The sequence below is a fragment of the Vombatus ursinus genome, unplaced genomic scaffold, assembly GCF_900497805.2.
Source record: "Vombatus ursinus unplaced genomic scaffold, bare-nosed wombat genome assembly UNPS02014858.1, whole genome shotgun sequence".
Classification (NCBI taxonomy): domain Eukaryota; kingdom Metazoa; phylum Chordata; class Mammalia; order Diprotodontia; family Vombatidae; genus Vombatus; species Vombatus ursinus.
This window is the reverse complement of record NW_020954636.1, coordinates 919,692-941,559: the sequence shown is the minus strand read 5'-3', so window position 1 is coordinate 941,559 and position 21,868 is coordinate 919,692. Positions and strand designations below refer to the sequence as shown.

The following is a 21,868-nucleotide window of genomic DNA, read 5'->3' as shown; positions in this document are numbered from 1 at the left end:
GACAAACTGCGAAGGAGCTGGAAGCAAGGGTGTCTGGGGTGACTTCTGTAGATATCCCAGACATTAAGAAGGGCTGTGTGATTTTAGGCAAATCATTTAACCTCTTGATTCTCCATTTTTTCATTTGAAAAAACGGGTTTGGGTGGGAGGGAATTGGACTGGAAGTCTTTGAATTCCCCTCCAGCTCTAATATTCAGTAGCTCCCCAGCTGGGCTGGGTGGCTTCCAGTATAAAGGAAAACTAATGGACGATTCCTCTAAGATATCTTTGGGATGTGGCAAACTGAGGTGACTGTCCTGCTCTCTGCCCAAGGAAAATGTTAGGGGTGACTAGGCGGCTGATGCTGCAAACAGGCTGTGGGTGGGGGAGAAAGTGGTGGCTGTACCAGCTGGTGCTTAAAAACAACAACAAAAACCATGAAGCTGGGGCACATGACTGGGGGGACTGGTGCTGGCTGCCTGGCAACAACAGCCTCCTCCCCCCTTCTGCACACATCCCCCTGCACTACATATAGCCCTTTTGTGGCATGTCTTTCTTCTTGAAGTCTGTCCTTGACATTCATTTTAACCAAATTTCATCTGAATAAAAAGTGATGGCACCCAGCGTGGTCTGCTCTGCACTCCCCTAGGGACAGTCTTGACTAGAGGGCCTCAGTAAATTTCTTAGTGTTATTCCTCCTTTCCCCTTACTCCCCTGAGAGCTAGTTAATTCCCTCCCACTCTGCACCCTCTGCCAAGATCCATGCTCTTTCTTTGCCCAACCCATCACATAAAATGCACCATCTACACCCCCATTCCTACGTGGATCCCAATGGGAGGCAGGTGGGATCAAGTGCAAAGAGAATGGGGAAAGAAAAGTGGGTATCAGGAAGGCACTAACAACAGATGGAATTCTGTAGTTTGCAGGTTTATTGGGAGGATCCCAAAGGTGACCCCTCTCTCTAATCCTTCAACAGGGAGCTTGAAAGAACCACTACCATTCCAGGCCCCCTCAGTCTGGCCTCGAGGAAACTGAAGCACAGACAGATGTGGGGAGGGGGAAAGATATGAAGATCTTGGGGTCAGGACTCATGTGGGGACAAAGGTGACTGGGGCACTGATCATGGTTATTCCCTGACCAGGTTATGACTCCTCCTTTAAGACTATTATACCTTCATGATAGAACACAGGGCCCTTCCTTAGGGGTATCCCTCCATTACAAATGGGGAGGTTACTAGGTTAGGTATCAAAGGGTCAGTTCATCCTCATCCTCTTCATCAGTAGAGCGAAGGCTGGGGCCTTGTAAAATGTCAGCCAGGTCTTCTTCTGGCCCGGAGGTTCCCCCTAGCTCCAACTCCTCTAGGTCCCCCTCTGCAGGGGGTGGGGCTGGGGAGGCAGGGGGGACAGGGTAGGGTGACTCTGGAGTTTCAGGATAGGCTGGAACCATCATGCCCTCTATATCACCACCCCCAGTGCTGTCTTCTGGAAGGCTCCAACCATCAGAGGGTGGTGGTGGCCCCTCTGGGGTCTTTCGGGTAGTAGTAGCATTCCGGAAACTCGCAAGGGGGGGTTGAAGCTGGACTCCTGACTTGGTGTGCCCTTCTATGGCTTTCTGTAACTAGAGAGTGGTAGGATATGAGAGAGGGAAAAGGACATGGAAAAACAGATGGATGGAAGAGCAGTGACAGGGAAAGGGAAATGGGAAAAAAAAAGAAAGAAAAAAAATAACAGTGAAGTAAAGACCAATAGGGCAGAAATCAAGGGAGAGGAGCAAATCATGGATGGTGAGAGGAATGGGGCAAACCAACTAATAATCCGTACCTCCAATCTTCTCTTTTACCCCTTCCCTCATTAACATCAATCCTCCCCATCACTCCTCCCCATCACTCCTCATCATTCCCTCTCTCCCTTCCCCCTTGACTGAAGCTGAGACCTAAGTCATCTCCCCAACCACTGTCCTGTGAATACGTCAGAGCATCTCTACAGTGAGAAACTTCAAGACCACAGCCATAGAACAGGAGCCACAGTCTCTATCAAGGCTCCTGATCTCAGCATTGGAAATGGAGGAGGTTAAGCTCCTGGGGGAGGTATGGGAGGAAAAAAGGGAAAAAAAATATGCCCAAAGGAACTTGATAGAGTATTGGCACCTCACCGGTCCTCAGCATCCTGTTCTTTATGTCCCCCAACCCAGATTCTGTGCCCCATCCCATTCAGAAGGAGGTGGGATACATGTCACCATTACCTCTTCCAAAGCCAGTACACCCCGGAGCTTCCCCATGCTGGTCACATAGGCAAGATGGAGGCCAAGTAGTGAGAACAGCGTATGAGTCTGGGTGGAAGGATCAGAGAATTAGGGTCAAGCCAATGCCACGGCAGCCCTCTACACCTCCCACCAAAGACTCAAAAGCTATAACTACTTTCCCAGTTTGCCTGTACCTCCCCCTCCCTCTCCCCCGCCAAATGAATAATTCTGCCATTTTCATCCAGGGCTGAGAAGTCACATTGGGAACCAAAGAAAGAAGGGAGGTGTTAGGGTTTAACTTTGTGCAGAGATGTCCGCTCCACTAGCTGGAAGGGAGAGGCGTCTATGCAGCAGGAATCAAAGCAGACAGGCTGGTTCAGCTGCTCCTGCTCCCAAGCCTCAATCTGCAGGGCCAGGAAGGAGAATAGGATGTCAGAGAGTCATCACAGCAGCCAACTGTACCCAACTCTGATTGCCATGGAGCTCCCTGATCTACCGCACAGACAGCCTTCCTGGCCCCAGTATGCAGCTTCCTATCTCACACAACCATCACCGTCAAATCTACTGTTACTTACACTCTTTCTGCACATGGAGACCCTTCAAGAAAAATACCACCTTCCTATCTTGCCGAGCAGCAGGTAGGTAGATCATGGATAGAACACTGGGCCCAGAGTCAGGGAGACCTGAGTTCAAATACAGCTTCAGACACTTACTAGCTGTGTAACTCTGGTCAAGCCTCCATTTGCCTCAGCTTCCTCAACTGTAAAATGGGCATAATAATAGCACCTACTTCATAGGGTTGTTGTATGGCTCAAATGAGATATTTATAAAGGGTTTGGCACAGTGCCTGGCACATAGTAGGCATTTAATAGAATGCTGGTTCTCTCTTCCCTTCCCCTCTTCCCCCCTCCACTGCATCCATTACTCCAGAACAAAGCTCATACTTGGTTACTTCCTTTCCGCCTCTCCAGAGTCTCTTCCAACCCCTAGAACCTGCCTTGTCATTGTGAAGCAGTAAAAATGGTGATGATCTTGGAATCATAGGACCTGATTTTGAATTCTGTCTCTGCCATTTTCTATCTGTGTGACCTTGGAAAAGTCACTAAACTTTTTTGGTTCTCAGTTTCCTCATCTACAAAATGAGGAACTTGGATGAGATGACCTTTAAGGTCCTTTCTAATTCTAGATCTATAATCTGAAGGAAAATAAATAAATAAACATGAGACTCTCAAAGATTTCTCCCTGAAATCAAGGAACCAAGCTTTAAAACCGTAAGGACTGACGTACTGGATCACCCTTCATTCTAGCCCATGTTCTTATATCTCTGACAGTAGCATATGTATGTGTATGTGTATCAGAAAGCTGTTAGACTGTGCTTCTTCCTTATGTTAGATAATTCATTATGGGTCTGCCTATGAATTTATTTGAAACATGGCAGTGTGAAGGAGCGGATACTTCTGATCTTTGAGTCATAGTCATCAGGGTTTAAAGCTTACCTCAGACATGTACTGGCTCTACAACCTAGAAAAAGTCACTAAACCTCTCAGTGAACCTGGAAACTCTCTAAGACTATAGGTTACAGAGCAGATGCTGACCTACATTGGTAAAGGGAGCGCTCTAAAAAAATGAAATTGTAGGCTGGATCTATGTGTGTGCTTGCATACATGTATGTATACGAGAAAATTAGAATGTATATATAAATATAGAATGTATATATGTGACAATATGTATAGGAAAAATTAGAATGTATATATAGGAATATACAATATTATACAATATATATTATCTATTATCTATATAACATATAATAATGTAAAATATAGAATGTATATTACATATATGTATGTACACATGTATAAGAAAATTAGAATGTGTATATATGAATATAAATATAAAATCTGTATATATACATATACACATATATATACATACACACACACACACACACATATATATATACAAACACACACACATGTATATTATTATACACATAAACCAAACACACAGCCAGTATTATCTGTTAGGGGCAAGAAACTCCTGAAGTTTGCTATCCTCTGAGTGAAATCAAATATCATATTGTTTGCCCTAAACAACCTCATTCAAGCTTCTGGGGATGCCCCCAATATCTAGTATACGTAAGGATTTGTTAAGCAAGGCCTTGTTCACCTAGAAACACAGAATCTGAGAGCTGGCAACCTAGTTCAACTCATGCACTAAAGGAAATTCCATGCTAAAATATGCCCCAGTACAACGGCACCCTATCTGTTTCCTTTATGATTTAACAAGATTTGTACTGTGTCACTCTAAGTCTTCTTTTCCAATTGAAGAATTCTAGACTGGTAGTGGGTCCCCCTTGGCAACCCCTGCCCCTTCTATTATGTATGTCTTGCGTTGTGACAACCAAAAGTACACATGAGATTCCAGGTGGTAATTCAACATCTATGCAAGGTTCACCAAACATTTATAACTTGAATTCTATGGCAAGGCATTGTATGCATAGGCACCAGGGGTGTGAAGGCCGCAAAGGACCCATTGCCTAGCGTCCTGTGTAGTGCACCATGTATTTTGTGCCACAGTGGGATCACCCAAGAAAACATCCATGATTCCTTAAGATGGTGCACTAAGCAGCACCTTATAAATTTAAGGACAAGGCAGCACAGAATAGGACAAAGAGCATGAGAATTCAAATCGGATGACTTGGTGTTTAGTCATTGCTCTTCCATTAGGTAACTGCATGACTTTGGGAAGTTGTTCAGTCATGTTCAATTCTTTGTGACCCCATTTGGGGTTTTCTTGGCAAAGACACTGGAGTGGTTTACTATTTCCTTTGCCAGCTCATTTTACAGATGAGGAAACTGAGGCAAACAGGAGTAAGTGACTTGGCCAGGGTCACACAGCTAATAAGTTTCTGAGGCTGTATTTGTACTCAGGAATCTGATTCTTCCTGACTCCAGGCCTGGCAGTTTATCCACTGTAGCACCTAGCTGCCCAAGAAGATAGAACTACATGATCTCAAAGATCCCTTCTGGCTTTAACATCCTGAATCTATAATTTTTTTCTACTACTTTAAGAAGCTTAATGCCCTCTTCAGTTTGATGGTTCAGTGGATAAAGCTCTAGAGGCAGGAGATCCTCAAATCCTGCCTAGCTGTGTGACCTTGGGCACGTCACTTAAATTCTGCCTGCCTCAGTTTCCTCAATTGTAAAATGGGATAACAACAGCACCTACCTCCCAGCATTGTCATGGAGATAAAATGAGATAATATTTGTAAAGCAATTTTAAATCCTTAAAATGATATATAAAGGCTAGCCATCATTACTTATAGTCTTGGAGTTCTCTGAATACTTAGCTGTCCTGATCAATTATGAAAATGTGGAATAAGATTGGCTACAGAACTGATCCCTGGTCACTTACAATGGATTCTTTCAAAATTCCTAAATGGAAGTTATCCTTGTGGTCCTTGTGATTTACCTGTCTCTTTGCTTGCTAATTTTGTCAGGAATACCTTTTGCATTTACAACTACTTGTGATAGTCCCTTCGACTGGTCCCTTTCAAGAGCCACTCTGAGAATGGGAATCTCCCTAACATTGTCTTGAGGAGAATTTGCCTGTTAAGAATTCATTCTCTATCTCCTATCTTCTGTCATCTCTTGGTGAACCTTCTGCATTATGATCATTGAGCTGTTGCACTCTCTACTGGGCTACTTCTCTTTGGGGTATTCAAAGGGAGGAAGGTGAGGGGGGAATGAGCATTTATTAAGCAGCTGCTACCTGCCAGGTACTTTGCTGAGCACTTTATAAATATTATCTCAAAGGGTTTGTTTATTGATTTTTTGAGTCATTTGAAAAGTGTTCGTCATTTATGTTTGGGCCTGCTGTTTTTCTAGTTTGGGCCCGATGATGGCTTCATAGAGAGGTAATTCTAGAACCCATTCACATATTGGCATGCCACTCCATCCAAATAGGGAACTATTCTTCTCCTTTGAGTTTATTCTTTAGGGGAAAATGTCTTTTCCCCTGTTAGTCATCCATGGTTCACCCCTCCCCCAAACCAAACACTTGATATTTTGATCCTCAAACCTGTTTAATGTGGGCTTCCAAGAAACTGTCTTTAAATGATACAATTCCTATAGGCTACCTGTTTAAACTCTCCTTTTCCATTTTTTCTATCTCCCAAATTTTGTCATAGTTCCTTTTTTTTTTCCTAAAACTGAATAACCAAATGATAGATTTTTTTTTAATCATTCTGTCTCTCACCAGGATGTTGAATTCCATTTTGCTATTATCACTCACCCACAGTTACCTCCTGCCCCAGTTTTTGTTCACTATTCAGGACCAAGTCCAATATAAGTGGATTCTAGGACTACTTCTCCCTATAAGCCATCATTTGTTCTGTCCAAAAGCCTCTGCTCACATCCTCTCCTGGTGAGGTGTTCTACCAGGCTGTGTTCGGGTAATTCAAGTCCCCCTTTATTATTACTTGGCCTGATTTTTCAGCTCCCCACAATCTTAACTCTTCCTGAACTAAATAAAACACAACAAAATAAAACAGCCTGGTCTAACTGGAAATATCACTAGTCTTTAGTCACAACAAATTATTTGAGTCACAGCTCCAACACTTGCTAGTATTAATCTGGGCAAGTCAACTTAACATCCTCATCTTTAAGGTGGAGGTAATATTATTTGCACCTTCTATCTCACAGGGTTTTTGTTCATAAAACACTTTGTAAACCTTCACATGCTATAACAATCTGCGGCGTGCAGTCAGTCAAGGCTTGAGAAAGATAGGACAAAGTAAGAAAAATTAATCTGTAAGACAAATGGTGACAATTTTCTGACTGGAACTGAAAAATGGCCATTATAAAAAAAAAAGCCTAGCAGTGAAAGTTTAGGACATAATAAATATTTTCCTGTCCTATTCTTTTTCAGTCAGTTCCATGATGTCAGTTTCCCTATTTTCAAAAAGGCCTGGGGATCTAGTTGGTATTTGGTGCCATTCTTACATTTTCAGTCACCTCAGGGCTAGGCAATTGCATAATCATTGAGCTAAGTACCATACTACTAGATGAGATTACTAATATGTAGGTGGGGCACATGAGTTTTCTCTGGACTCAAAAAATTACTTTCCTGGAAGCTATTTCAGGCTATGCTCAAGCAAATAGTGTTTGCTTTTGTTGCCTGGCATCGGCAACATGCACAGGGCCTGAAGTAGGGCCATGGGTAGCAGCTGCCCTATTCCCACTAGAAGTAGCATTCCAAGTATTTCAAGAATGAATTGTGCTAAGTGACAAGAAAGAGTGGTGATGGTGGATAAGGTGAGATGGAAGAATAGAAGGGAGCTGTGACCTTCTCAGGGGCATTGACCCCACCTGTCTATCTCTTGACCCAGCTACCCAAAAAATGATACTCCTACAAATGTGTAGTGCTATAAATAGAATCTGAATTAACTGAATTAGCTGTAAGTACAAGGAATAATGTACAAGAATCTGGTCTTATGCCAAGTGTGTGATTCCCTAATAGAAGATCCCATTATATAGAATGTCTAGGAGCAAAAGACTACTGTACTGGCTACTGTCTTTTATTGCATCCTATTGCATTCTAGTGGCTTTCATTTTAGGGTCTTCCCCCTAAGAGACAAAGCAACATCAAGTCTGCTTTGGTCTATATTCAAATTACCCAAACTTTTCACATACTGGAAAAATACTAGACTTGGAGTCAGAAGGCCACTTACTAGCTATGTGATCTTGGGAAAATCACAAACTCTCTAGGCCTAGTTTTCTTCATCTATAAAATAAGGGAGTTGGACCAGATGATCTCCAAGGTACCTTCCAAGTCTAACATCCTCACAAGGTTATTGAGAAGTACAAAGGGCATTTGGAAAGCACTTTGTAAACCTTAGTGTGCTGTATAAATGCTAGGCATTATTATTGTTATTATTAACCTGTGATTCTGCGGTTGTTTGCTGACATGTCACAATTGTCCACCTCCTTGGTTAGCCATTATGGCAGGTCATTTGTCCATCTCAGTTTCTGCTTATCTGCACTCATTACTACTTCATTAAAAGAGGCATAGTGTTAACGGCTGGCAAAGTCATGGTCTCATTATACTCTGCCCTAATCAAGATACACCTATAGTATTGTGTTCAATTTGTGCACCCCGTTTTAGGAAGCTAATGCTAATAATGATAATAACTCTCATTTACATAGTATTTTAGTTTATAAAGCTCTTTATATCTATTAACTCATTTGACCCTCCCAATAATTTAGGGAGGTAGGTGCTATTATTATCCCTATTTTGCAGATGAAAAAACTGAGCCTAAGAGTGGTAAAATGACTTACCCAGGCTCACATAGCTAGTAAATGTCTGAGGCAGGTTTTTAAACCCAGGTCTTCCTGATTCATGGGTCCAACTTTCTTACCCACTGTACTTAATTACCTCAAGAATAATAATAACTAACATTGATATAACTCTTTAAGTTTTACAAAGTACTTTGCATGCATTAGTTATGTTAGTTGAAGGATACTAATAAGCTAGAGACCGTCAAGAGGAAGGTGACCAGGATTTCATGCCATATGAGGGTTGGTTGAAAGAACTGGGTATTTTTAGCCCAGAGAAGAGAAACTTAGGGAGAATGTGGTAGCTGTTTTTCAGTTTTTTAATGGATTTCACCTGTAAGAAAGACTAAGCCTGTTTTTCTTGGACACACAGGATGAGAAGGGCCCATAGAAAGATGGGTAGAAAGTCAAATTTAGACTAGAGGAATGGGCTGCCATAGGGGGAGATGGGTTTTACCTCACTAGAAATCTTAAAGGCTGGAGGGCTAACTATATTGTAGAAAAGATTTTTGTTGAAGGTTTGGACTAGACAGCCTTTATGGACCCTCCTAAAGCTGAGATTTTGTCATTCAGGTTCTCCTCACCTCCAACAAGCTTTAGTTTAAACACAGCTCATTTGGTGTTTAAGTTATTAGCACCTACAGTCTGGCACCATTTGGGTCTAGGTAAGGTCTACATTGGTTACAATTCTATAGGATTTTATCTATTTTATCTAGGCAAGGTTCCACCTGCCCACCCCCAAAAGACCCCGATTGATTAACAAAACTCTACCCTTTCTTCCAGTTTCACAGTTTATTTCATATATTAAGACTGAGACTCTGCCTGTCCCTAGGTTTCTATATAGGTGGAGCTGGTGGTACTTGTACATAATGGTGACCTTTAGACTGTAGGCTCTTGCATAACTAACTATATATGGCCTCTGTACCTTCCCTGCTACAATCCCAATATCACCTCAAGGTCAGAGAAGCATGGTTCCCTTGGAGTGGACTTAGAATAAGAAAGACCTGGGTTTGAATCTTGCCTCAAATACCTATTAGCTGTGTGGCCATGAGTAAGTCACTTGACCTCTTTAGGCCTCAGTTGCCTCATTTGTAAAATGAGTGAATTGACTCATTAAAGGGGAAGGGTTTCTTTGGCCAGGCCTCCATGTCTCCAGAAGAGAAAAGAAGCCAGTACAAGGGAGTCCTCTTTACATTTCACAATCTTCCCCTGTACCACAAAGAGTACTTATCCATGTCTCCCCCAGATCAGTCCCCTCCCCTTCACAGGTATCCCATCTGGAAATGATGGAGCAGCCTCTTTCCTCTCATCTGGCCAGGATGAGTTCCTCAATGCCATGGGAAGGGTAGGGGGAAGAAAGGGAAGGTTCTATGCTAATTTAATCATGGGAATAGGGCATATATAGATACTTTAATACTATTTTGTGAGGAAAAGCAGTTAGGTCATGCTTGGAGTCCCAATTCTAATTCTCTCAGCAATAAAAAAGCTATTTGCTTATCTAAAAAAAAAAGAAAAGAAAAGAAAGAATAAGGGGATTGGACTTGGTGACTTCTAAGGCCTAAATCTATGATCCAATGATGTGTGCCATGGGAGTCCTGCCTTTACAAACAATGCATCTACACATCTTTGTTCCTTTCAGACAACTCCCCAGCCCTATGCCAATGGAATCTTGCCTATCTCTCCTGCTCCCCTATTCCCCCACCCCCATCCTACATAGAATTTTAAATTTTCAAAGAAAGACCTTTCACATCTATTATCCCCTTTGAGCCATACAATAAACCCTGAGAAGTGCAAGAGGAGGTCCCTCTTGAAATTTGGGTGAAGAATAACACACTTTCATTACTCTGTGTGTGTGTGTGTGTGTGTGTGTGTGTGTGTGTGTATCCATGTGTAAAGTGTTTCTTTTTTTTAAAACTGTAGTGATAGCATTCCTGAAAATCATTCCCCAAGGACTACTTGAGGGATGAGTCACCAGAGAGAGTTTGGGTGGCAGTGGACCATGGCAGTTGGCCAGCCAAGCCCTGAGGCTCTCAAAAGAGAACAAAGTAGGAAATTAGTCCTGGACTCGAGAGGTCTCTCTGGGCATTTGATATCATCAGAAGGATATCCCGTGGCCCCGTAACAAGGCAGACGTTACTACCTTTGTTTTAAATAAAAGAAAATCAAGTCACAGGGAGGTGAGATGGCTAATGTCACTCAGTGACAGTAGAACCCAAAACACAAATCTCCTGATTCCCAGGACTTTCCTTAACTTAACCATGATGGTTCCTGCCTTACTCCTTATCGCTCACAAACTATTACTCCCCACATCCCTCCTTATCCAATTGACACCCACATCCCACACTTACCTCCTCAGGTGGCATGTTGTCCACCAAGTTGATGGGATCCTGGAAGAGTCAAATTTGAGGTTACTGTCCCCTCTAACCCCAGAGTGCCACCTAGCCAACATAAGTGTCATCTGTCCCCACTTCAAGGTCACAGCACCCTTCTTCCTAAGGAACAATACCACTCGCCCTAAGTGCACCATCCCTTCTGTGGAGCTATCCTTATCCCTGAGATCCTTTCCCAGAATGTCCCTCAGAGATTTCCCTTACCTGTAGGGTCTTCTTCTTGGTGTGAAAGCCATTTCCCAGTAAGCAGCGAAGCAGAGACCGTAGGATGGGAAACCTTTGGCCTTAATAGAAGGAGTCGTGTGGGCCAGAGCAGGAGGGAATGACTCTTCCTGGAGCTTCCCCCTCCCCACTCTGATTAGTTAGGGTCCTTCCAGACAATGCTTGCAGATGGCCTTCTCTTAAAATCACTCCCTCCATTTTCTCAACTGAGACATACTCCCTGATAGCCACACACAGGAAGACTCCATTCCCATTGGGGCAGAGGAAAGAGACTGGGGGTAGCTACAGGAAGACAGAGTTAAGAGATAGCTGTTTCTTACCGGTAGCATCCTGTGCTTCTGATTGCACCTTATGGTGGGGCAAAGGCCCATTGGGCTCCTCAGGGGACAAAGCAGCAGTTAAAGGGTGAGGAGAAGGAGGCAACTGTAAGATACAGCAAAGTTAGTTCCAGCAAGGAGACATGTGCACCTGCACTGTGCACACACACACACACACACACACACACACACACACACACACATCCTAGATGGATCCTAACCAATCGATGCTTACCTAGGCCCCACATATTTCCTCTGTCTTTCTTGTATCCCTCTGCACTCATATCTCTTGTCACCATGTACAATCTAATCTTCTGATGAATGTTAAGTCTCAGAAATACCTGTGTTCCAGGCCCTAGTTCTAGAGAACCCTTATGAGTCTTGAGCCCCACTCTTGGACCTTTCTCTCTCTCTCTCTCTCTCTCTCTCTCTCTCTCTCTCTCTCTCTCTCCTCTCCTCTCCTCTCCTTCCCCCCTCTACTCTCCAATCACCCTTTCTCTGGTTGCCATGTCCCCTCACCCCCAGAACAGAAAGGGGAAAAAACAATCCTATTTCTTTGGCCCTGCAGATTGATTTCACTTTGTCACCATCTCCCTATTCCTCCCTCCCCTCCGCCATGCCTCTCTAGTTAGGTCACCTCTGTCCTTCCAGGGATGTCCTCCTCCTCCTCCTCATCCACAAAGGCAAAGGACTGTGGCCGGCCCCGTGCTGAAGTGTTCCTGGGGAGTTCCTGACCTGCCTGCTTCACCTGCCCATTGAAGGGCAGTTCTGCCAACTTCCTTGCCATCTCTTGGGCTTCCCGCAATCTCCGCTCAGGGCTCAGGTGACGCTGAAGTAGGGACTGCAGCTCGGATCGCTCCACTGAGCCCAGCAAGATCATCGAGTCTAGGGGAGAGCCATGATCACCAGGGGGCCCTCCGTAAGTCCAGCAATGTTATGTTAAAGGCAAAGGAAGCCCAGCAACTGAGGTGCTCTTGTAAGCCAAGTTATGTTCCCTCTAAAGGAGAAAACCAGCTCCAATAATTTTTCTGATTGATCCCATCCAACTCTAGTGCATACCATAGTGGAAAAGGCACCTGATTTGGATAGACCAGAAAGTCCTGGAATCATGCCTCTATCAGCTGAGCACCTCTCTGGGCCTCAATTTTCATTTCACCCTCATTTCATTTGTCCTAAGGGACAATACCACTCCCCCCAAATGCATCCTCCCTTATAAAGGCCCAAGGGGCTTTTGCCCCACCAAAACCAGCAACTTTGAAAGTTGGTGTCCATGGTCTATACACAATATATACAACGACTACAACAATGTCAACAGAAAGAACAACCACAAAAAAATCCAAAATGAATGTTGTAAAATTACACAGAACAAGCATAGCCCCCAAAGAACAGATATGAGAAGACATTTCTCCATTCCTTTGCAGAGGAGGGAAGTCCACAGGTGTGGTACATGGGATATATTTGCAGACTTTTTTTGATGTATTGATTGAGTTTGCTGATTTTTTTTTTAATTAAAAAAAGGATTTTTGTTATATGGATGGCTCTCTGGGAAGAAGGAAAGATCCTGGGAGAAATTCTGGTGACATAAAGAATAAAATATAAAATTTATTTTTAAAAAATAATAAGATTGGGTCTATCAGCAAGACAAATGTGAAGTCACCAAACAATGAAACCTACTAGAAGATAATTGTGATGAATTCAGACTTTGAGAAGACAGCAGAACTACGCAAATATACATATCTTAGAATTCTAGAATCATGGCTCTAGGGCTAGAAAAGACCTCAGACGTGATCTAGTCCAACCCCCTCATTTTACAAATAAGGAACTTGGTCCCAAAGATCTTAAATGCCTTGCCCAATGTCATACAGGTAGCCAATGGCAGAGCTGAGATTGGCATGAACATAGGCACTCTGAGGTGAAATCCAGCAAACTTTCCACAGCGTAACACTGCCTGTCTTGGTATCGTCTTCTTGTGTTTATATCCCAGCTTTAGACTTTTCTCCCTAAATTTGTAGAATTCTCCTCCTTGTCAATTGAGGACATCCATAAGGAGAAAAGGCTATGTCTCTTCCATTATAACAAGTGTTCTCTGAGTGCATCCTCCCAGGCCAGTTCTTCCTTTAGGAATATACCTCTTTCCTTTTCCACTGACCTGTGGAGTCTACTAATGGTAAGGTCTTGACGGTCGTGGTCTGAAGCAAGGCTTGCAAGTCCCGGTAAGTGCAGGAGGCTGAAACAAACTTCACCTCACGAACCATAATGTCCTCAACGAAGATTGTGTATTTGCTGTTGAAGAAGAAGGCATAATGAGGGAGCTCTGGCCCCATCTGTCAAGTTCCCATATCCAGTCTATCAGATACCTCTCCTAATGTTATCTCTCCCCCTCCTCCAAAGGGCTTTACCATCATAAGAGTTTAAGACCTGGGTACCCTTCTCTTGAGTGAGAAAACCAGCAATCACCTCAGCAAGTATGGAGAAATAGCATTAGGGTATATCTGACCACAGCTCTCACCACTATTTACTTCCCTAAGTCTGGTACATGCGTATGTGGGTTCTGGAGCAACACGAGCCAAAGACCAAGACTAATTAATAAATACTGGGGGCAGCTAGGTGGTGCAGTGGACCTGGAATCAGGAAGACCTGAATCCAAATCTGGCCTCAGACACTAGCTGTGTGACCCTGGACAAGTCACTTAACCCTGTTTGCCTCATCTGTCAATGAGCTGGAGAAGGAAATGGCAAACCACTCCAGTATCTTTGCCAAGAAAACCCCAAATGGGGTCATGGAGAGTCAGACATAGATAAAATGACTGAACAGCAACAAATAGATACTGAGCTAGCTTCCCTATGCATCACAATGATAATGCAGACTTTGGACCAAACATCAGGGTCCCCACAGTCACTCTGTACTTTCAAGCATCAACTAGTCTCTCCCCCAAGCTCCCTCTACTGACTACTGCTATGCATTTTTCTCCACCACCATATACAGACCTACCACCTTCCTAGTAAACTCTAGTTTTCATAAAACAGTGAAGCTGCCACCCTTCTCAATTATTCATGGCAACCCTAAAGTCCTGATAAAACCACTCTTGGGAATCTCCTGTGCAGAGTACCAGGACTGCCTATATTCTCTTCTGCCTCTGAATCCCACAGTATTCCATTTTCCCAATGATAATGAAATCCCTTTCTCTGTATCAGACTCAATCTAGTTCTGACTAAGATTGACTGGACAGGAAGGATTCTTTGCCTACCCTCCGTTTCCCCCTCTTCCAGTACGTCTCCCCCCACTTAGTTATTCTTCCTGACCTGAGCTGGTTCCAGCCTAGATCAGGCAAATATGGCAGCTTCTTGACCTGGATGATGCTGTCATAGAGTGAAGGCTGTAGGCTTTGGGCTACCATGTTGGCAAGGATCACAGCCACCATCATGGGCAGGATGTGGGCAATTTGGCCAGTCAGCTCAAAGCAGATTACTGCTGTGGAAACCGTGTGAGACACTGCACCAGTAAGTGCCGCTGCCCCTGGATTAGAAACATAGAGTTGTACCATGCTGGTCAATGCTGCCCAACTCTAGGAAGAACATGGCATCAATTCTCCCTTCTGCCCCTCCTCCTCAGTAAGGGAAGATATAAAATAGGTCACCTGGAGAATATGAAGAGTATACTGCAAGTATAGGACACTAAAGAAGACATGCAGGGGCACAGAAGTAGAAAATTATGAGAGGGAATTATGCGGGGAAGAAGGAAGACATTAAGAGTCATCATTGCAGACATGGCAGGGGCTTATGAGGGACTACACCAGGGAGGGACATAAGAAGGGGCAAAAGAGGGATGAACATGGCTACTGTGAAGGTCACAGTGCCTAGTATCTGTGTTCCTGAGGAAGGCCTGACCTTAGGCATTTTGGAAAGTGGGCATTATAGCTATGGAAATTGCATGGCCTTGATGAAGCAGAGAATTTTTAGCAAATGGGAATTTTCAGTATCATGGACTATGAAAACTGGTAATTATTTAGTGTAATCCACTTCTCCTCCTCCCCTCCATTTTACATATGAGGAAACTGAAGCCCAGAAAATTTAATTGATGCTAGCCTGGAATAGTGAAAAGAGTATTTAATTTAGAGTCAGAAGGCCAGGATTCAAGTCCCAGCTCAGCTTTTCCTGCCTTTGTGAGTCACTTAACCTCTTCTGGCTTTGGGTTACACATGTGCAAAAATGAGGGGGTTGGACTGGATGACGTCCAAGGTCCTTTCCAGCCCCAAATCTATGATTGGTATGATCACAGTTAGTAAATAGCAGAGCCCAGACTTGAATTCTGGTCTCTTGACTCCAGGGGTCTAGGTTTAGATGGGGGAAGAGGGGGAGAGGAGAAGGAGAAGAGATCCCACTGGTAAAAATGTGTCCTCCTGGTTTAGAGGATTAAGTTATTTAGGAAAATCTCACCAAAGATGGTATAGGGGGACTTTGGAAAAATTCTCACCAATGACAGTAAAGACACTGGGTTAAAAGAACAAAGGAGACATGTGGAGAATGTCTCCCTTATTAGGACACAATCCCCAAGTATGAGGAGCTGGAGAATTATTGTTCAATAATAGTTCCTGGATGAGGAGAGTGGAGGCGTCTAATTGCTAATGACACAGCCCTTGGGTTTAGTTTAGAGTACTTGACTGCGTGTGGAGGTGGAGGTGGGGAAAGCAGGGTAGGAAAGAGAAAGCGAATAGTCTCACCAATTACTGCATAGCCCCCAGGAAGAATTTTATAGATGATCCCATCAAATAGGATCCCATCAGGGAAGAACATGGCCATGATTTCTCCCACCAGTCGCCCAAATGCTGCCCCTGGGTGAGAGATGGAGAAGGTAATTGAGGTGCACAGCATTAGAATCCTTCTAGGAGCCCCAAAACCCCTACCCCTAGATTCCCAGAATCAAGCCAACCCCTCCTCAGAGCCCAAAAGCTCAAGCCTACTCCCAGAACCCCCAAACCAAGTTTTCCATCACTCTCCCAGAACCCCAGTCTCCTGCAACCCTTTAAGGACTCACCCAGCACAAACACAGGCATGAAGCCCCCACAGGGGATGGGCATAGTAGTGGCCACAATGGACATCCAGAACTGGGTCAGACAAAGATATCAGAGCAGGGAGAAGGTGGCTCCCTCCCCCAGTGCTGAGACAGTCTTTTCCCTGGGTCCAGTTGGGCAGTTTCCCCCTTTACCCACCCCCCTCCTCTGCCGCCAAATAAGTTTCCATTCTTAGTAGTCACAATTACTGTCTAAATTCTCAGGAAATTAATATATTCATATTCCTACCTCCAATCCTTATAGTTAGGTGATTGGGGAGGGGGGAGCAGGGAAAAAGAGTTATAGATTTAGGGACTCCTCAAGTGTCTGCTCCCTAATTCTGTACTTTCCTCTATTCCTCAGCCTTCCTTTCCTGACCCATCCCCATCTTGCCCATCAGGAGGTTATTCCCAATATTTAATCATATTTCTTAGTTAAAGTGACTATATTTCCCACAGTCAATTAGGAACAGGACTGGGAGAAGGCATAAGAGGACCAGAGTTCCTTTCCCTTCCCCAAAGCCCCAAGACTAACTTCAGTCCTTAAGTGTCCCTTAAACCCAGAATGTTCATTACAGAAAAGCTGCTTGAAGCCTTTGGGTCTACCTTTATCCAGACCTGCTCTATACTTCACGAGACAAGCTCTTAACTCTAGGGTATGAACAATCTGAATGACTTTGTGAATGATCATACAACCAACTTAGATTTGATATGGTCATTTGCTGAGCAGCAAACTACTTCATAGTGCGCTCACAAGACATGCATTTCCCTTGAAAATGGCTTACTCTTTAAAGCGCAGCAAAAGCCCTTACTCTTGTGACATTCTGTCCTTTCTGGAAGGTGGGAGAATCAGATTGAACTACCGTCCTTCATCCTGCCCCTACCCCATATTTCTGGGGTTCCAGACTGGGTGTGACTGGAGGGTTGGGTGATCGGGAGGGTTGAAAGAGCAAAGGAATGATACCTTCATGATAAAGAAGAAGAAGATGACTATGATGACGCTGACCTGGGGATGGATCCAAACAGCTGAGCGGCCCAGGCTCTGGGGGTCACCTGCATGTTTCACCCACGTTTGATTGTCAAACAAAGAACTGATGGCTTCTCGGGGCATAAGCTATTGATGAAGGAGGAGAGTTATATGGGGGAGGGGGTCTCCAAAAAATTAGCCCCTTTCTCTGCAAAACCACCTCCTCCTCCCAGGGAGCTAACCCACTCTTACTCAGGATCAAGGTAAGACTCTTCCCTTGGGCAGTGACTGGAATGAGTGTCCAGGAACCCCCTGGGAAAAGGAATAGCTATAGCCTGAGCCCCTAATCCTGAGCAAATGCTTGGCTGGCTTTAGAGGCCCTTCCCCAGTTTCCCCATAGCTGACCTCTCCAGCCATGAACTGGCCCATCCCTGGGGGGAAGGTAAATGAGGCAATGATGAGAGTGACAATCCCTGGGTACAGCAGGCGGCTGCAAGGGAAACAGAACTGACACTTGCCCCCAACCCAGCCCCCTCCCAAGAACCCATTCCTCCACTTTACCCCAAATCATAGAATTTGAGTTGGAAGGGTCTGGGTTACAAATGGAGATGGCCTGCAGTCACAATTCCCTGACCAAAGAGTTTCTCTCCTCCCCATAATGACTGCATTCAAAAGGGACAGAGGTTATACAGGAACTGGGCTGGGGAAGACAGAAATGTCTCTTAGTTCTGCCCCTCCTCCCTCCTCCCTCCCCCTTCCCTCCCTCAACCCTGAAATATCAAGTTCCTTCTTGGATAGAAATCCAAGTCAAGCTGTGGAGGTGTATAATGCTCTCCAGAGACAGTGAAGGAGTGGCTTTTAGTGGGGGGTAAGGGGGGGCAGAAAATGAGCATGGTTAGAAGGTGGGTCTTTAGAGAGCAGTGACTCACTGCTTAGCAAGGAACTGGCTGAGAGCCTTATGCCTTCGGACTCCTAGCATAACCTGTCGATGCAGATAGACAAACACAGCACCCAAGAACCCACAGCAGATCCTGGGAGGAGACATGAAATTAGGTAGATGAAACCTGACTAAAAGGATCAAAGGATTATAATATTGCCCCAACCTCCAAAGGGAAGAGGAATCAGACTTCCCTTTCAAGGCCCTCCCCACCAGGGCCCTACCCTCCTCCTGTGCTGACCTGCCTCTTTCTCAGTTTATGCCCTCACCATCTCCCTCCTTACTCCCTCCCCCAATTAGCCACACTGACCCAATGATGGCAAAGGCAGGAAGCTCTTGTAGGTCAAAGGGAAAATCCATTCGGAAGTTGGTTCTGAACAGGGCTGTGATGGTAACTGTAGGGGAACAAGGAGAGGGAGAGATGATACAAAAACTGAAGAGACAGGATGATAGTCAGTGTCAAGGTCAGTGTCAGTGCAGGCACTTCCTAATTCCTTTATGCCTCCTTCATACTGTAATTTACAGACCCTCATCTCCCCTTCTCATCACCTTTCACTATGCCCTTATCTCCCAAATTTATGAGTTCTTTGTTCTTTCCCCCTATCATTACCAACATATTTGTCCCACACATACACCACACAAGACTCCCGACTGCCCACCCATTGTCAGCATCCATGTTCTATATACTAACCCCATAGACCTTCCACCCTCCCTTCATGCCTATTACCAGCATCTTTGTTCCACACTGCCAGGACACGGAAGACAAAGGCACTGAATGTAGCTGCAAAGAATCCTCGCCAGTAATTCCGGACAGCAAAATAGGTGGAAGTAACTTCAATGCTAAATAGCACTCCTATTGAGTCATGGGGTCCAGAGTCAGCCCAGGACAAAAACGATCTGACAATCTCTACCCAGAGCCCAAGGATTTTCTGATGTAAATATGGATATTGATGGAGAGGAGGGAGCAGCAGCTTCTAGCAACCCTAGGGTTCCTAGTTCTATGCCAAGCCATGCTGAAATTCTACAAATCACAGCCATGGTACTACTCAAAATGGAGGACTGGTGTGAGTGGAATATGGGGGTAACAGCAGCTGTGGACCCCATCTTTCAATACTCAGGAAGGATAGAAAGTCATGTATACCGTGTGGCCATGACCACACTTAGGTACTGGGGGCCGCTCACTCATTTAGAGGCATCCAATACTTTCCCCCTGATTCAGTTACATTTTTCCTACTATTTCTCACAATAATGTCCTACTTATGCTCCTGAATGCAGTGGGAGTGGTGAGGAAGGAAGAAATGGTGCTTGTGAGAGAATGAGAATTTTCTTAACCAGTCTACCTCCTTCCCCCAACCATGTTGGTCTGACAGAAACAGCTAGATAAATTCTCCAGTGAAGTGGTAAAGTTCTTTGAGATGCACACATCCCCTGAACAGAATTATAAAGTCAGAGTTCCAGAGTTATGGGGATTCTGCTAAAAACAGCCACTAGGCACGAGACTCATGAAATGATTAGGAAGACTCTTCTTTTTTTATATAAACATTAAGGTGGTTTTATTGAAGGTGACCAGATAGTGAAAGTTTCAGATTTTGAATAAAGGAGATGGAGAGGAGATGAGAGGAATGAAAAGGAGAACAGGCAAGGGAAGAGGGGAGGGGAGGGAAAGGGAGAGTAAGAGAGGGACAGAGAGAAGAAAAGAGGGGTGGAGAGGGAAGAAGAGGAGAGGAAAGGAAAAAAAACATTTCAAGAATTAGCTGAAAAAGCTCTTTGGCAGGGAAGTCAGGGTCAAAGGAGTATGGGAGAGGTGAATACCACAGACAAGCCCATGCCTGTGCCAAAGAAAGGTGGGGCTCACAGGACAAAAGTTAGTTATCTAATCCCAGGTTAGGAATACTAGCAAGAGTGGAGACAGGAACAAAAAACAAACAAAACACAAGGGTTGGTAGGGAAAATGTAAGAGAAGCTGATGATGCTGGCATAAGATGCAATTTACAGAAGCTATGACATGATTTTTTTTTTTAATCTATAAATGGGAAAGATGAAGAAAGATGCTGGTCCTTGATGAGATGAATTGAGAGCAAACTCATAATAGAGACACCAAAGAGGCCTTCTTAGTATTGGTTTTTCTTTTTGACTTCATCTTTATCAAAATTGTGAACTGAGACCCTAGACAAACAGGATGGGTGGGAAACATGGCTAGCCCTAGAAAAACTTGTGATTCAGAAGGTAAAGTCTGAAAGAGGAAGACGTTATAGTATACTTGGTAAACTCCAAAGCACTTCAGAAATGGGAACTACCAAACATCCTGCTTTTCACCCCCTATAGTGTAAACCAGTGCCCAGGTAGCAACTCCCCAAGGCCCATACTTGGCTTAGCTCCTTCAAGCAACAACTAGTTACCTTTTAACTGCTCATTCCTCTTTTCTCCCCCTGCCCACTTCTTCCCATCTCATCAAGTTTTCCTCAGCCTACCTGGCTTTGACAGGTGACGGCTAGCTAATAAATAATTTTTGTGAAGAGGACAGAGTCTTCATGTGTTACCCCTTCTCTAGTAACATAATAGGATTTTAACAAAGTAATCTGGTGGAAAGAGCATTGGAATTTGAGTCATTGGAATGTGACACAAGATCAAATCCTGGCTCTACTGTTTACTTATCTCTGTGATTGTGGGAGAATTACTCTTTGCTCAAGTTTCCCTCTCTAAGTCTCCTTTTCCTCATCTGCAAGAGGAGAGGGATATCTCTATAAGGTCTGTCCAGCCTTAAAAATCTATTGAATCTGAGGGTAGAAATGTCAGTTTCCAGGCAGGTCAGTGGTCTATCATGGTATAGATGACAATTTGCATGGCATGGTAGATAGGGTGTTGGACTTGAAGTCAGGAAGAGCTGATCTGAAATCCTGCCTCTGATACTTGGAAGTTCTGTGTCTATGGGTAAGTCTCTTAGTCTCCCTGGACCTCAGTTTCCTTATCTGTAAAATGAGAGGTTGGACTAAATGGTCCCAAAGATCCCTTCCAGGTCAAAATTTCCTATGGAATTTCCAATGGAAGCCATTGCCCAGTGCATCTAGCCATAGAATGGTGCTCTTGAGAAATCAGGTGAAGCAAGTTCCTCTTCTTTCCTTTTTTGGTAATGAAAGATAGCCCACTTTTGATGGTTCAACTATAAACTGACAGATTCCTTGGTCATGTTTGGTCAGCAAGCCACCCTGGATGACATCCTTTACCTAAGCTTACTTCTGGAACACTTCCCCTGCTGTCAGTCAGTGCATTCAGGACATGAAAACTCAGTTTAACATTAGCCTAAACTGATTATAATTAGAAATGAGCTCCCAAAGCATAACAAACAGGACATGTTTTGGGAATCACTCACCATTTGGGATTATCTGGCCACTTTTTTCCTACTTTTATCTAAGAACTCAAGAGATGACATA

General features: G+C 44.1%; 1 protein-coding gene across 1 annotated transcript in view; it reads right to left on the bottom strand.

The window, feature by feature from the left end:
* Positions 1–890: 890 nt before the first annotated feature.
* CLCN1 (chloride voltage-gated channel 1) overlaps positions 891–21,868 on the bottom strand; it is a 33,371-nt gene continuing 12,393 nt past the window's right edge. Inside the window, exons 8-23 of the mRNA XM_027841284.1 lie at positions 19,165–19,290; positions 18,748–18,832; positions 18,430–18,531; positions 17,906–17,990; positions 17,498–17,647; positions 16,519–16,588; positions 16,205–16,315; positions 14,787–15,000; positions 13,634–13,767; positions 12,122–12,369; positions 11,488–11,590; positions 11,150–11,229; positions 10,904–10,942; positions 2,520–2,624; positions 2,221–2,307; positions 891–1,596 (exon numbers count right to left, since the gene is read on the bottom strand). Coding sequence (XP_027697085.1) covers positions 1,225–1,596; positions 2,221–2,307; positions 2,520–2,624; positions 10,904–10,942; positions 11,150–11,229; positions 11,488–11,590; positions 12,122–12,369; positions 13,634–13,767; positions 14,787–15,000; positions 16,205–16,315; positions 16,519–16,588; positions 17,498–17,647; positions 17,906–17,990; positions 18,430–18,531; positions 18,748–18,832; positions 19,165–19,290 — 2,111 coding nt within the window. The 3' untranslated portion in view covers positions 891–1,224. The remainder of the gene's footprint in view (positions 1,597–2,220; positions 2,308–2,519; positions 2,625–10,903; positions 10,943–11,149; positions 11,230–11,487; positions 11,591–12,121; positions 12,370–13,633; positions 13,768–14,786; positions 15,001–16,204; positions 16,316–16,518; positions 16,589–17,497; positions 17,648–17,905; positions 17,991–18,429; positions 18,532–18,747; positions 18,833–19,164; positions 19,291–21,868) is intronic.